At 43.3% G+C, this 16,169-nt stretch overlaps 1 protein-coding gene across 1 annotated transcript in view; it reads right to left on the bottom strand.

Annotated features, from left to right (window-relative positions):
- Positions 1-16,169, bottom strand: part of DLGAP2 (DLG associated protein 2) — a 547,078-nt gene that overhangs the window by 37,764 nt on the left and 493,145 nt on the right. Inside the window, exon 8 of the mRNA XM_038740564.1 lies at positions 3,516-3,865. Coding sequence (XP_038596492.1) covers positions 3,516-3,865 — 350 coding nt within the window. The remainder of the gene's footprint in view (positions 1-3,515; positions 3,866-16,169) is intronic.

Here is a 16,169-nt window from a genome sequence, read left to right as displayed (position 1 = left end):
AGGATTAAAAGCCAGGTTCTCTTGACTCCCAAATTTGCAACCACAATGATTATTGTTCTTACCTAAAATGGTTGCCATTCTCAGGGCGTGACAAACCCAGATATTCCCTGGGGAAAGGTGCCTAGGGTGCTGGGTGAGATCTTTTTCTTCTTTTTTTAATGGTATTTTTAAAATACTTACTGTGTCAGGCACTGTAGTAAGCGCTTGGGTAGACATGCCCTAATCAGAATGGACACAGTCCATGTCCCACAGTCTTAATCCCCATTTTACTGAGGCCCAAGGTCACACAGTGGACAAGTGACTGTGATTAGTCAGGATTAGAACTCAGGTCCATCTGACTCCCAGTTCTGGTAGAATGGAGCTCCATAGGAGAAGCAGCGTGGCTCAGTGGAAAAGAGCCCGGGCTTTGGAGTCAGAGGTCATGGGTTCAAATCCCGGCTCCGCCAATTGTCAGCTGTGTGACTTTGGGCAAGTCACTTCACTTCTCTGGGCCTCCGTTCCCACATCTGTAAAATGGGGATGAAGACTGTGAGCCCCCGTGGGACAACCTGATCACCTTGGAACCTCCCCAGCGCTTACAACAGTGCTTTGCACATAGTAAGCACTTAATAAATGCTATTATTATTATTATTATTATTATTAATTATCCACTAGGCCTTGAGGCAAATGGATGGAATGGATGAGGTGGCCACCTTCTGCAGGTTCTGCTGAGAGGCTTACGGCTCCCAGAACTCTAGCCTAGGGAGAATCATTAACTATGCCAAGGAGCAGCTCTGACAAGGGCCTGGTCCATCTCCATTAATTAATCAATCAATCAAGCAAGCAGTGGTATTTACTGAGCACTTGTTGCAGGGAACTGTAATAATAATAATAATAATAATAATAATAATTATGATATTTGTTAAGCACTTATTATGTGTCAGACACTGTACTAAGCCCTTGGGTGGATACAAGCAAATTGGGTTGGACACATGGGGCTCACAGTCTCAATCCCCATTTTACAGATGAGGCGACCGAGAAGTGAAGAGGCTTGCCCAGGGTCATGCTTGCTAAGCGCTTACTATGTGCCAAGCACTGTTATAAGCACTAGGGATAATCCAAGTTAACCAGCTTGGACACAGTCCCTGCCCCACATGGAATTCACACTCTTATCCCCATTTTACAGATGAGGTAACTGAGGTCCACAGAAGTGACTTGTCCCAGGTTACACAGCAGACGTATGGCAGAGCGGGAATTCGAACCCAGGTCCTTCTGACTCCCAAGGCCCGGTGGTCTGTCTGCTAAAGCTACACTGCTTCCTTTGTCTGCAGGGATTCCATCAGCCATCTCCTACTTTCTTCCTCTACAGCCCGGACAGAGATTCTCTTGAAACACAGGGAAAAACTAGAGAGAATTTGTGACTACAAACTTGCTATCATCAAGGCCCCTCCCTGGGACTGCAGCAATAATTGGCAATTAAGAATAATTGATGTAAACTATTTGAACCAACCCATCAAGCCAAATGACACCGAAAACACAATTTATGCAAAATGCCTAGCTCGTACATTAGATAAAGAGGCAATAGAAACTCAATTTATGTTAAGCAATAATTGCCACATGAAAGGATCTGAGCCACTTTTAGGGTGTAAAAATAAAGTCAAAGATTTCACGTATCGCCTAGTCTAAGAGGTGGCAGAAAAAAATCCAAAGATAAAATGTTCTGACACCAGTAATTTATCCTCAGAAGAAGTTGTAAAACCCTCTCACGTGCGAGTCGAGGAATTAAAAGCTGGGACTAGGGTGAATTTCATTTCATACAAGAACACGGAATGAAGATCTGCCTTTGGACATGTGAATTGTTTAGATTTTGGGAGTCTTTAAGTGGACATCAGAACACTCCAGTGGGTAAAGCCATTATGACAGACAATAATATAGCATATAATATGGCAGACAATATAGCATATAGTTATAATTCTATTTGTTCTGATGATTTCGACACCTTTCTGCATGTTTTGTTTTGTTGTCTGTCTCCCCCTTCTAGACTGTGAGCCCGTTGTCCCACGCATATGAGGGAACTGAGGCACAGAGAATAATAATAATAATAATAATGGCATTTATTAAGCGCTTACTCTGTGCAAAGCACTGTTCTAAGCACTGGGGAATTTACAAGGTGACCAGGTTGTCCCACGTGGGGCTCACCGTCTTAATCCCCATTTTACAGAGGAGGGAACTGAGGCCCAGAGAAGTTAAATGACTTGCCCAAAGTCACACAGCTGACAAGTGGCTGAGCTGGGATTTGAATCCATGACCTCTGACTCAGAAGCCCGTGCTCTTTCCACAGAGCCACGCTGCTTCTCTGGATAATTTTTACACCCGGTGCTAATGAGAAGGTAACCTCCCGGGGATTTATTCATTCATTTTCCTTTCCAGTCGTGCACATTCATTACAGAATTTTCCTTACAGCACCATCACCGCAATGTGAATTCCAGCAAATGTTAAGCCTCCAGGCATCGATCGTTTGAGCATCGGAGCAGCAAAATCAAATGGCTCATCCGGTTCAATGTACAGAACCAGGGTGGGTGACTGGCCCCCGAACAGAGTAATACTACTGCGTGGCTCGGTGGAAAGAGCACGGGCTTTGGAATCAGAGGTCATGGGTTCGAATCCCGGCTCTGCTGGGTGACTTTGGGCGAGTCACTTAACTTCTCTGTGCCTCAGTTACCTCATCTGTAAAATGGGGATTAAGACTGTGAGCCCCATGTGGGACAGCCTGATCACCTTGTAACCCCTCCCAGTGCTTAGAACAGTGCTGTGCACATAGTAAGTGCTTAATAAATGCCAGTATTATTATTATTATTCCTAATAATTAATAAATGTGGTACTTTCATTCATTCATTCAATCGTATTAATTGAGGCTGTGTGCAGAGCACTGTACTAAGCGCTTGGGAAGTACAAGTTGGCAACATATAGAGACGGTCCCTACCCAACAGCGGGCTCACAGTCTAGAAGTACTTGTTAAGTGCTTAGTATGCGACAAACGCTGTTCTAAGAGCTGGGGTAGATACTGGGAATACAGTCCCAGTTCCACCCAGGGCTCACAGTCTTTAATCCCATTTTACAGATGAGGCAACTGAGGCACAGAGAAGTGACCGAAGCGCCTTGCCCTGGGTCATGCAGCAGACACGTGGTGGAACCAGGATTATTTTTCGTATTTATTTATTTATTTATTTATTCATTCATTCATTCATTCATTCATTTATTTATTTATTTATTTTACTTGTACATATCTATTCTATTAATTTTATTACGTTAATATGTTTGGTTTTGTTCTCCGTCTCCCCCTTCTAGACTGTGAGCCCACTGTTGGGTAGGGACCGTCTCTATGTTGCCAACTTGTACTTCCCAAGCGCTTAGTCAAGTGCTCTGCACACAGTAAGCGCTCAATAAATGCGATTGATTGATGACTGATTGATTGATTAGAAGCCAGGTCCTTCTGCCTCTCAGGCCGGCGCGCTCTCCGCTAGGCCACAGCCTACCTGAATCCCGATGGAAGATCTTCGGCTCTTCAGGAACTCCTCGGCTTTGGACACCAAGATGGCCTTGTCGCTGGTCCTCACGGAGCCGGCCTTGCCCTCGGAGGCCTGGCGCTGGGCCGCCGCCGTCTCCAGGGCCAGGTTCATGGCCTTGGTGCTGTCCAGACTCTCGGTGGAGTTGTAGAGGCCGCGGCCGTCTTGGGGCCACGGGCAGATCCTCTGAGTCCGGCTATCGTGATAGGCGTCTTGGGTGGATTCTGTGCTGCTCTGGGCTGTGACGGAAATTAGGGGCTTGGAGGTGGTCCTGGGGGGGACCGGTGGTGGGGTTTTTTTGTAACTTGTATAGGACACGGCTGCAAAAGCGATGGAAAACAGACAATTAGTTTTGGCGTCCATCGCAGACCGCTCGGCACAAATGCACATTCAAAGCCCGGGCTTGGGAGCCAGAGGTCGTGGGTTCTAATCCCGGCTCCGCCACTTGTCTGCTGTGTGACTTTGGACAATTCACTTCACTTCTCTGGGCCTCAGTTCCCTCATCTGTAAAATAGGGATTAAGACTGTGAGCCCCACGAGGGACAATCTGATCATCTTGTATCCCCCGCCAGCGCTTAGAACAGTGCTTTGCACATAGTAAGTGCTTAACAAATTAAACACGGTCTTCTAGACTGTGAGCCCACTGTGGGGTAGGGACCGTCTCTATATGTTGCCAACTTGAACTTCCCAAGTGCTTAGTACAATGCTGTGCACACAGTAAGCGCTCAATAAATATGATTGAATGAATGAACAAATGTCATCATTATTCATTCATTCATTCAATCGTATTTATTGAGTGCTTACTGTGTGCAGAGCACTGGACTAAGCGCTTGGGAAGTACAAGAGATTCAATAATAATGGTATTATTAAGTACGGCACATTATCGAAGCAGCATGGCTTAGGATCTGGATTCTAATCCTGGCTCTGCCACTTGTCTGCTCTGTGACCTTGGGAAAGTCACTTAATCTCTCTGTACCTTAGTTACCTCATCTGTAAAATGGGCACTAAGATTGTGAGCCCCATGAACACTGTACTAAGTGCTTGAGAGAGTACAGTATAACAGAACTGGTTGATATGTTTCCTGCCCTCAAGGAGTTTACAGTCTAGAGATGAATGGGAAATGAGGTAGAAAGAGGTAATTTGAGATCCGATAGGCAGAGAGGAATGAAGCGCTTATTAATCATAATGATGGCATTTATTAAGCGCTTACTATGTGCAAAGCACTGTTCTAAGAGCTGGAGAGGTACAAGGTGATCAGGTTGTCCCATGGGGGGTTCACAGTCTTAATCCCCATTTAACAGATGAGGTAACTGAGGCCCAGAGAAGTTAAGTGACTTGTCTAAAGTCACACAGCTGACAATTGGCGGAGCTGGGATTTGCGCTTAGTACAGTGGCTCACTGGAAAGAGCCCGGGCTTTGGAGTCAGAGTTCATGGGTTCAAATCCCGGCTCTGCCAATTGTCAGCTGTGTGACTTTAGGCAAGTCACTTCACTTCTCTGGGCCTCAGTTCCCTCATCTGTAAAATGGGGATTAAGACTGTGAGCCCCCCATGGGACAACCCGATCACCTTGTAAACTCCCCAGCACTTAGAACAGTGCTTTGCACATAGTAAGCACTTAATAAATGCCATTATTATTATTATTATTATTACAGTGCTCTGCACACAACAAGTGCTCAATAAATATGATTGAATGAATGAATGAATGAGTGTATGAAAATGACAAAGAGAAAGGAACTTGGTTCCCCAACAGTAATACTTGTGGTATTTGTTAAGAGCTTATTATGTGTGAAGCACTCTACTAAATTCTGGGGTGGATTACACTATGGCTTTTTCACATGAGCTCACATCCTAAAAATTATTAATAATAATTATGGTACTTGTCAAGTTCTTACTATGTGACAAGCACTGTTCTAAGTGCTGGGGTTGGATACGGTCCCTGTCCCACATGGAGCTCACCGTCTTAATCTCCTTTTGACAGATGAGGTATCTGAGGCCCAGAGAAGTGAAATGACTTGCCCAAGGTCACACAGCAGAAATGGGGCAGAGCTGGGATTAGAACCCAGGTCCTTCTGACCCCCGGGCCTGTATTTTATCCACTACGCCTAGGGTTTGACAGCTTTCACTTGGACCTTGGAATGAGTTATGTTAAACATTTAGCAGGGTTGGGATTTCAACGAGGATTATAAAAGTTGGTTCTGTTAGTACGCAGTGATTAATAAATACAACTACAACAATTTAGAGAAGTTTCCTTTCTAGGAGAACGGATATGGAGAATTTTTTTTCAATCATTTCAATGCACCCTTTTCGACCGTCCTTCAAAGAATAGGTCACCTACTTCATGCATTCATTCGATCGTATTTATTGAGCGCCTACTGTGTGCAGAGCACTGTACTAAGCACTTGGAAAGTACAATTCGGTAACAGCTAGAGACAATCCTTACCCAACAATGGTTTCACAGTCTAGAGGTCTAGTCTTCTCTTACCTGCCTCCCTTAATACTTCTTTTCTCATGTTTTAAATCATGGAACGAACTTAGTCTAGCGGATACAGACTGGCAGTCAAAAGCTGGAGACAGCTTTCAAGCTCTACCGCCAAAGTCAGGCGACAAGACATTTAGAGACTGGGTAAATGTACAGAACCCCTCCTGTAAAAGTTTGTGCTAAATACGAGCAAAATATATGTTTTAATGATTAAACACTCCTTTTCTATCCACTACTATAGGTTTCAACATTACACTAAATTTTGTTTTTCGGAGAGGAAAATAGGAAAAGCAACAAAATACAATCAAGATTATGTGGTTAACTGGACGGTTAATACTGAATGGTTAACATTTAAAAAAATACAGTTAGATATATCAGATAATTTAAAACGACTAGTCTTTCTTTTTTTTCTATTAAAAACACAAACTCTCTTCATAATCATAGCTACCACTTTAGAAAACTCAACAATTTTGCCTTTTGAATGTGCAACTTGCTAGTACAGGTAGATGGGAAATTACCAAGCAATCAAACAATCAATCATATTTATTGAGCGCTTACTATGTGCAGAGCACTGTACTAAGCTCTTGGGAAGTACAAGTTGGCAACATATAGAGACAGTCCCTACCCAACAGTGGCTCACAGTCTAAAAGGGGGAGACAGAGAACAAGACCAAACATACTAACAAAATGAAATAAATAGAATAGATATGTACAAGTAAAATAAATAAATAAATAAAGTAATATGCATTTAAAGTAGTTACGTGCTTCCTTAAACAGAGTTATTTGGATCAAATTGTACCATTTAAAGGTGACAGATAAATAATAATAATAATAATGATGGCATTTGTTAAGCGCTTACTATGTGCAAAACACTGTTCTAAGCGCTGTTCTAAGATAAATAAGACTAGAAAACAATTAAATGGTATCTTGAAGTTAGGACAGTTGAGAGAAATGTTATAAAAAGTTGTATTTTTCTTCATTAGACAGGTTATCGTTATAATGACCATTTCGCTGTGTTTTGCCAGCTGCGTTCATCTCACCAGTGAACAATAAACCTATGGCAAATACGACAATAAGGCATCATAGGCAAGCACTACTCAAATGACAAGAAATCAGCCAAAGACTTGCTTGGAAAATACAACGCGTAGAAACAGGCAGGCATTCTAGTTCGGTCATTAATACTTACCGGATTTTCTCCTAGGTTCCTGGTTACAGATGCTTGCATTAGAAAACTCTTCTCAAATTTATTTAGCGGATTTAAAAAGGTCAAACTTTTGAGGCGCTTTGTCTATTTGGAAAATTTTTCCAATGATAGTCTGCTGGGATTTGCTACCAAATAAAGTGTGCAACGTCAACCTTAGGTTGTCAACCCATCAGTCAATCAATGGCATTTATTTATTGAATGCTTACTGGGTGCAGAACACTGTACTAAGTGCTCTCCAAGCGCTTAGTACAGTGCTCTGCACCCAGTAAGTGCTCAATAAATACAATTGAATGAATGAATGAATGGTTGGGAAAGTATACAGAGTAGGGTAGGTAGCTAGAAAATCTCCCCATGAGGAGTTTACAGTTTACAGGGGGAGATGTTGAAATAATTACAGAGAGGGAAAATAGTAGAGTATAACAGTACGTGATGAGTGCTGCAGGGCTGGGTTAATGACGAGGCTCTAAAAAGCCCCTTTATAAATTTTTCAAATGAATTAAAAACATCATTATATCATGATCAGGGTGTGCTTTGGACTCTGAGCCACTAAGGGCCAGAAATTCTTCATTTATTCATTCAGTCATTCATTCAATCGTATTTATTGAGCTCTTACTGTGTGCAAAGCACTGTACTAAGCACTTGGGAGAGTAGGTTAAAATAATAAATAAATACATTCCCTGCCCACCATAAGCTCATAGACTAGAGGGGAGAAGCAGCGTGGCTCAGTGGAAAGAGCCCAGGCTTTGGAGTCAGAGGCCACGGGTTCAAATCCAGGTTCCACCAACTGTCAGCTGTGTGACTTTGGGCAAGTCACTTAACTTCTCTGTGCCTCAGTTACCTCATCTGTAAAATGGAGGTTAATGCTGTGAGCCCCCCGTGGGACAACCTGATCACCTTGTAAGCTCCCCAATGCTTAGAACAGTGCTTTGCACATAGTAAGCACTTAACAAACACCATTATTATTATTATTAGATAAATAAGTTACAGACATAACCTTAAGTGTCATGGGGCTAAGACTTCTCCTCTAAACCTCACACTAGCCTACTTAGTGTACCTCAAACTCATCTCTCTTGCTAGTGACTCCTTTCTTTGTGGCCACATATTCATTGTAGGAGAATGTGGAATCTACAATTCATTGTAGAACATATTCATATTCATTATCCTCCCCAGCGCTTACAGCAGTGCTTTGCACATAGTAAGCGCTTAACAAATGCCATTATTATTATTATTATTATTATTTTTAATCACTGAATCCTGTCAGTACAACCTTCACGACATCATTAAAATCTACCCTTTCCTCTCCATTCAAACTACTACCATAATAATAATAATAATTGGCATTTGTTAAGCGCTTACTATGTGCAAAGCACTGTTCTAAGCACTGGGGAGGATACAGGGTGATCAGGTTGTCCCCTGTGGGGCTCACAGTCTTCATCCCCATTTTACAGATGAGGTTACTGAGGCTCAGAGAAGTTAAGTGACTTGCCCAAGATCACACAGCAGACATGTGGCGGAGCCGGGATTTGAACCCATGACCTCTGACTCCAAAGCCCCATGCTCTTTCCACTGAGCCACGCTGCTTCTCTATGTTACTACCATGTTAATCCACCTTGATTATTGTATCAACCTCTTTGCTGATCTCCTTGCCTTCTGCCTCTCCCCACTGCAGTTCACTCTGCTGCCTGGATGATCTTTCCACAATAATGATCAGTCCATGTTTCCCCACTCCTTAAAAATCTCCAGTGGTTGACCATCTATCTCCACATCAAATCAAAACTCTTCACTTTAAAGGACTCAGTCACCTTGTCCTCTCCTACCTCACCTTGCTATTCTCCTACTACAACCCAGCCCACACACTTGGATTGATTGACTGACTAAATTAATTAAAGATATTTATTTCCTGCTACTGCGAGCAGTCAATCTTTTTTTTTTTTTAAGTGGTAATTGAGATGCAGCTTAGCCTAGTGGATAAAGCATGGGCTTGGGAGCTAGAGGATCTGAGTTTTAATCCTGGTTCCACCACTTGCCTGCTGCGGGACCTTGGGTAAGTCACTTAACTTCTCTGTGCCTCAGTTTCCTCAACTGTAAAATAGGGGTTGAATGCCTGTTCACTCTCCTGCTTGACTGTGAGCCCCTATTCTAAGCACTGGGGTATCTATATCCATATCCCCTGTGTCCACTCTGATTACCTTGTATCTACCCAACTGCTTAGAAGAGTGTTTGACACATAATAAATGCTTAACAAATACCATTTAAAAAACTGCTAAATGCTTACCATGTGCCAAGCACTGTACTAAGTGCTGAGGTACCTGCAAGACAATCAGGTTCCACATTCATTCATTTGATCATGTTTATTGAACTTGGGACAGTACAATAAAAGAATAAATGGATATGTTCCCTGCCCACATTAAGCTGACAATCTAGAGGATGGTCGCACCCTAAATAGGAGGGAGCCCAGGCACTGAACCCCCATTTTTGCTGATGAAGAAACTGAGACATAGAGAAATTAAGTGACTTGCCCAAGGTCACACAGCAGACAAGCGGCGGAGCTGGGATTAGAACCCAGGTCCTCTGCTTCCCAGACTCACATGCTGTGTCCTCTAGGCCACATGGTTTTATTGATATTTACCCCTCTGGATGGCATTGAAGACAATTAACGACCATAATGCACATTTAAAATATATAAAATCACCACTTAGAGCCAGGAATAACAGTGACAATATGAACATCTTTCACATCTCTCAGTCATAAAAATGATATAATCAATTAAGTGCTCCTACTTAGCTCTGAGCAGCAGTAATACACTTGATTTCAACTTTGAGGCTAATTGCCAAGTCTGGGAAGAGAAGCAGAGTTCATTATTCCTGAAAAAGCAGTAATTTAGAATTTCTTCATTTTTCAGATCATCACTATTTCTTTGAAAAGCACCACGCAGATTCCCTTCTCCACAGGGAAACGCTAGTCTACTTGAATGTGACAGTCACCTAATGTCCTGCAAAACTCAAACTTTCTGATGCGAAATTTTAGTTCTCTGTTTTAATTGAATAATGGTGATGTTTAATCACCATACTCTCTCGGTGCGCCCATCAACCATCTGGCTGTAGAAAAGAAAAAAAGATGACACTGCTTCCATCCCGACAATTGATCTGAGGTGGCCACAGCTGCTACTGAGAACAACATTTAGAATGAATCGACTGTCCCAATTAAAGATTTGATCTTCACAGATGCTGCAATCTGAATTCAAAAACTATTCCATTGAAAAATCAACACGTGCCTCTTGTTACAAAGTGGGATAGGCTTTATTTAAGTGTCTGCCTCCCCGAGTAGAATATGAAAGCGTAAGTTTCTCTGGGGGCAGGGATCATTCCATAGAGAAGCAGCGTGTCTCAGTGGAAAGGGCCCGGGCTTTGGAGTCAGAGGTCATGGGTTCAAATCCCAGCTCCGCCAATTGTCAGCTGTGTGACTCTGGGCAAGTCACTTCACTTATCTGGGCCTCAGTTCCCCCATCTGGAAAATGGGGATTAAGACTGTGAGCCCCCTGTGGGATAACCTGATCACCTTGTAACCTCCCCAGCACTTAAAACAGTGCTTTGCACTTAGTAAGTGCTTAATAAATGCCCTGATTATTATTTTAATAATATTATTTTTAATAATAATGGGCTTGGAAGTCAGAAGGTCATGGGTTCTAATCCTAACTCCACTTGTCTATTGTGACACCTTGGGCAAGTCATTTTACTTCTATATGCCTCAATTCCCTCGTCTGTAAAATGGGGATTGAGACTCCCGTGTGGGGGAGGGACTGTGTCCAACCTGAGAAGCAGTGTGGCTTAGTGGAAAGAGCTGAGACTTGGGAGTCAGAGGCCATGAGTTCTAATTTGGGCTCTGCCACCTATCAGCTGCGTGACTTTGGCCAAGTCACTTAACTTCTCTGTGCCTCAGTTACCTCATCTGAAAAATGGGGATGAAGACTATGAGTCCAATGGGGGACAACCTGATTACCTTGCATTTCCCCCAGTGCTTAGAATAGTGCTTGGCCCATAGTTAGTGCTAAGCAAATGCCATCATTGTTATTTGCTGGTATCTACACTGGTGCTTAATACAGTGTCTGGCACTTAGTAAATGCTTAACAAATACTACAATTATTACTATTAATCTCTGCATCCATTAGGTGACCACTAAAGGCTAGTAATTGATAGGCCACAAATGAGCCTTAGCAGATGAAGTAACCCCCATATACTTAGAAGGTTCTAGACACCAGAAAGCAAGACACAAATGAAGAAAAATGTAAAAATGGATCTTTCCCAGTGACTCAGAACTGATTTATTTTAAAACTAAAGGCCATTGGAAGAATAATGGTAATCAATCAATCCCTGGTATTTATTGAGTGCTTACAGGGAATGTGTCCACCAACTCTGTCCTATGGTACTCTCCCAAGTACTTAGTACAGCGCTCTGGTCATAGTAAGCACTCAGTACAGTGCTCTGCCCAAGTAAGCACTCAGTAGGTATGATTGATTGTTTGGTTGGTTAGGAGGAAACCAAGGAATAGGAAGTTCAGCTGGGTCTCCCTAAAAGTCATCACTGGTGAAAAAAGACAGTGAGCAGAGCCATTTGAGACATAAAGGATGCTAGGTACACCCATATTGAGGGAGGTTATAATTGCTACTTACGCTCTCCAAGTACCATTATCTCACTTTCCTATCTTACCTTCACCCCCTTACCCTGTCCATTAATGGGGAGGTCTTTTCTACAGGGTTTTGGGAGGAGGTCAGCAATGTAAGGTGCTCTGGGGTCTGATTGAGAAGAAGTGTGTCTCAGTGGAAAGAGAATGGGCTTGGGAGTCAGAGGACATGGGTTCTAATCCCAGCTCCGCCACCTATCTTGTCTTCTCTGTGGCCTTGGGCAAGCCACAACTTCTCTATGCCTCAGTTACCTCATCTGAAAAATGGGGATTAAGGCTGTGAGCCCCACGTGGGACAACCTGATTACACTGTATCCATCCCAGCGCTTAGAAAAGTACTTGGCACATAGTAGTGCTTAACAATTACCATAACTATTATTATTATAATCAGCAGCCTGAGTTTTTACTCCAAAGTCTTTATTCCAAACTTTGATTAACCAGGAGCACGGAGAAATGAAAAGCTTCCACTTCAGATTTGGGAGTTGAGGATGGATCCGTTTTGCTTTGTGTTGTTGCCACTTTCTGGAGAACAGGAGAACAGTGTTCCTCTGGACTATAAACTCCCCATGAGCAGGGAACGTTTCTACCAATTCTATTATATTGTACTCTCCCAAGAAAGGAGAAGCAGCGAGGCTCAGTGGAAAGAGCCCGGGCTTGGGAGTCAGAGGTCATGGGTTCTAATCCTGGCTCTGCCACTTGTCGGCTGTGTGACTTTGGGCAAGTCACTTAACTTCTCTGGGCCTCAGTTACCTCATCTGTAAAAAGGGGATTAAGACTGGGAGCCCCATGTGGGACAACCTGATTACCTTGTATCTCCCCAAGTGCTTAGAACAGTGCTTGTCACATAATAAGCGCTTAACAAATGCCATTATTATTATTATTATTATTATTACTTTGTATAGTGCTCTGGACACAGTAAGTGCTCAATAAATACCACTGATTTTTTTTAATGATATTTGTTACACACTATGTGTCAAGCACTGTTCTAAGTGCTGGTGTATATACAATTTTATTAGTTTGGACACAGTCTCTGTCCCACATGGGGCTCACAGTCTAAGTAGGAGAGAGAACAGGTATTGAATTCTCATTTTATAGATGAAGTAACTGAGGTCCAGAGAAGTGAAGTGACTTGCTCAAGGTCACACAGCAAGCAATTGGCAGACCAGGGATTAGAACCCAGGTCGTCTCACTCCCAGGCACGTGTTCTTCCCACTAGACCATGCTGATGGATTATTTGATTGCTGCTGAAGTCCAGCATTCATTCAATCATATTTATTGAGCACTTACTGTGTGCAGAGCACTGTACTAAGCGCTTGGGAAGTACAAGTTGGCAACATATAGAGACAGTCCCTACCCAACAATGGGTTCACAGTCTAGAAGGGTCCTTCTCAGGGTCACACCTAGAGAGTTTTCAGTCAGTACTCTACCAGTCATGACTATGGGAGGGAGAGTCAAACAGAGGCCTACCCACTTCTAGCTAGAGGGGATGGTAATCTGCAACAAGTCAAAACTCACCTGTGCTGGGCAGCAGCAGCATGGGAAAGAGTAGAGGGTGGAATTTACTGTGTGGAAGGAGGCAATGGTAAACCACTTCCATATTTTACCAAGAAAACTCTCCGGATCCACTACCGGAACATTTACAGATGGAGATGGGGCCTTCAGGGAGAGATGTGTCTGTGGTGTCGCTATGGGTCGGACACGACTCGAAGGCATAAGACAAGAAGTCCAGCAACAACCATGACTAGCCAAATTTGACGTCTTTCACAATGATGGACATTTTCCCGTACCCAGAGTATGTCAACAAGTCAGCTTCTGTGCCCCAGTTGTACGTTAGAAAGAAGAGAGTATTACAGCCCACTCTGTACTTTGGAATCTCAGGACATGGCTGCCACTTAATCATCTAAAATAAATTTTCTCTATAAAAACTCAATTACCCTTTTAAAGATAAAACAGATCATTCTTTATAGAAGAAAGGTTCACAGAGGGGTAATGATATCCTTGGGGTCCAATAAGCATATTGTCATTCTCTTTGCAATCTGTTTACTCTGAAGCAAGTCTCTGACATCTTTTCAAACATGTAACTGTGACAACTTTATGAAATCAAGCAACGTGAGACCAGTGTGACTGGATTATCTATTAGAAAGTGATATGTATTCTTATGTATGCCATCTTCAACTCTTCACTTTCCGCTGACTCCTTTCCCCAGTGCTTTCAAATATGCTCATGTGTCCCTGATCTGAAACCCCCCCTCCTTTATCCCTCCAGTAATCCCCCCTTTTCCCCTCCTCCCATTCCTCTCTAAACTCCTTGAGCGCGTTGTCTACACCCACTGCTTCTTCCATTTCTCCTCCTCGAATTCTCTCCTTGACCCCCTCCAATCTCGTTTTCACCCCAATCGCTTGACAGAAACTGCCTAAGCAAATACAATCAATTGTATTTGCACAGATGACCTCCTTCCTGCCAAATCCAAAGGTCTCTACTCCGTGCTAATCCTCCTTCACCGTTCAGCTGCCTTCATCAGGGGTGACCACCCCCTTCTCCTGAAAAAAATCATCCATCCATAGCTTTGCTGATATTGTCCTCTCTTGGTTCTCCTATCTCTCTGTCTATTCCTTTTCAAGCTTCTCCTCTGCCTCTCGGATTCTAACTAATCCAAGCATTTATCATATCCCTTCTTGGCTACCGCATGCGGATTCTCGCTGACCTCCCAGCCTCCAGTCTCTCCCCACTCCGGTCCATATTTCACTCTGCTGCCCTGATCATTTTTCGCTCTATGTCTCCCCACTCCTCAAGAACCTCCAGTGGTTGCCCATCTACATCCACATAAATAGAAACAGAAACTCCTTATCGTTGGCTATGAAGCATTCCATCGGCTTGCCCTCTCCTATCTTACCTCACTGATTTCCTATACAATCCAGCCTGCACGCTTGATTCCTCCACTTCCAACCTACTCATTGATCCTTAAACTAATCTGTGTTGCAACTGACACTTTCCTACGTCTTCCTTCAGGCGTGGAACTCCCCTCCCCTTCATATACAGGAGAAGCAGCGTGGCTCAGTGGAAAAGAGCCCGGGCTTTGGAGTCAGAGGTCATGGGTTCAAATCCCATTCCGCCACTTAGCTGTGTGACTTTGGGCAAGGCACTTCACTTCTCTGGGCCTCGGTTCCCCCATCTGTAAAATGGGGATTAAGACTGTGAGCCCCACCGTAAGACAACCTGATCACCTTGTAACCTCCCCAGCGTTTAGAGCAGTGCTTTGCACATAGTAAGCGCTTAATAAATGCCATTAAAAAACAGCACTCTCCTCACCTTCAAAGCTTTATTAAAATCATATTTCTGCCAAGAGGCCTTCACCAAAAAGCCCTCTTTTCCCCTACTCCCTTTCCCTTCTGTGTCAATAATGTACTTGGCTCTGTTCCCTTTAAGCACTCGATATTTACCCTACCCTCAGCCCCACAGTATTTACAAACATATCCGTAATGTATTTCAAGCCAGTTGTTGGGTAGAGATTGTCTCTGTTGCTGAATTGTACTTTCCAAGTGCTCTGCACACAGTAAGCGCTCAGTGAATATGATTGAATGAATGAATTTAATAAATTAATAAAATTAATTTGTTTTAATCTATAATAATGATAACGATGGTACTTCTTAAGCGCTTACTATGTGCCAAGCACTGTTCTAAGCACTGGGGTAGATACAAGGTAATCAGGTTGTCCCACGCGGGGCTCCCAGTCTTAATCCCCACTTTACAGATGAGGTAACTGAGGCTCAGAGAAGTGAAGTGACTTGACCAATGTCACAGAGCTGACAAGTGGCAGAGCCGGGACTAGAACTCACAACCTCTGACCCCCAAGCCCCTGCTCTTTCCAATAAGTCATGCTGCTTCTCTATATGGTCGGTATACCGTATATTGTTACAATCTCTATATTGTAAACTCCTTGTAGACAGGGAATGTATCTACCAATTCTGTTGTACGTCCCAGCCCTTAGTACAGCGTGCTGAAGTCAGTAAGCCAATCAGTCAATTGTATTTATTGAGCACTTATTGTGTGCAGAGCAATGTACTAAGCGCTTGGCTTAGTGGTCAAGCATCGTCCTGGGTGTCAGAAGGACTTGGGTTCTAATCCCAGCTCCACTGCAAGTCTGCTGTGTGACCTTGGGAAGATCACTTCACTTTTATGGGCCTCAGTCCCCTCCTCTGTAAAATGGGGATTCAGAGTGTAAGCTCCATGTGGGACGTGGACTGTTACCAACCTGATTTAC

Source organism: Tachyglossus aculeatus, chromosome X1, assembly GCF_015852505.1.
Source record: "Tachyglossus aculeatus isolate mTacAcu1 chromosome X1, mTacAcu1.pri, whole genome shotgun sequence".
In the NCBI taxonomy this organism is placed as follows: domain Eukaryota; kingdom Metazoa; phylum Chordata; class Mammalia; order Monotremata; family Tachyglossidae; genus Tachyglossus; species Tachyglossus aculeatus.
This window is presented reverse-complemented; position numbering and strand designations above follow the sequence as displayed.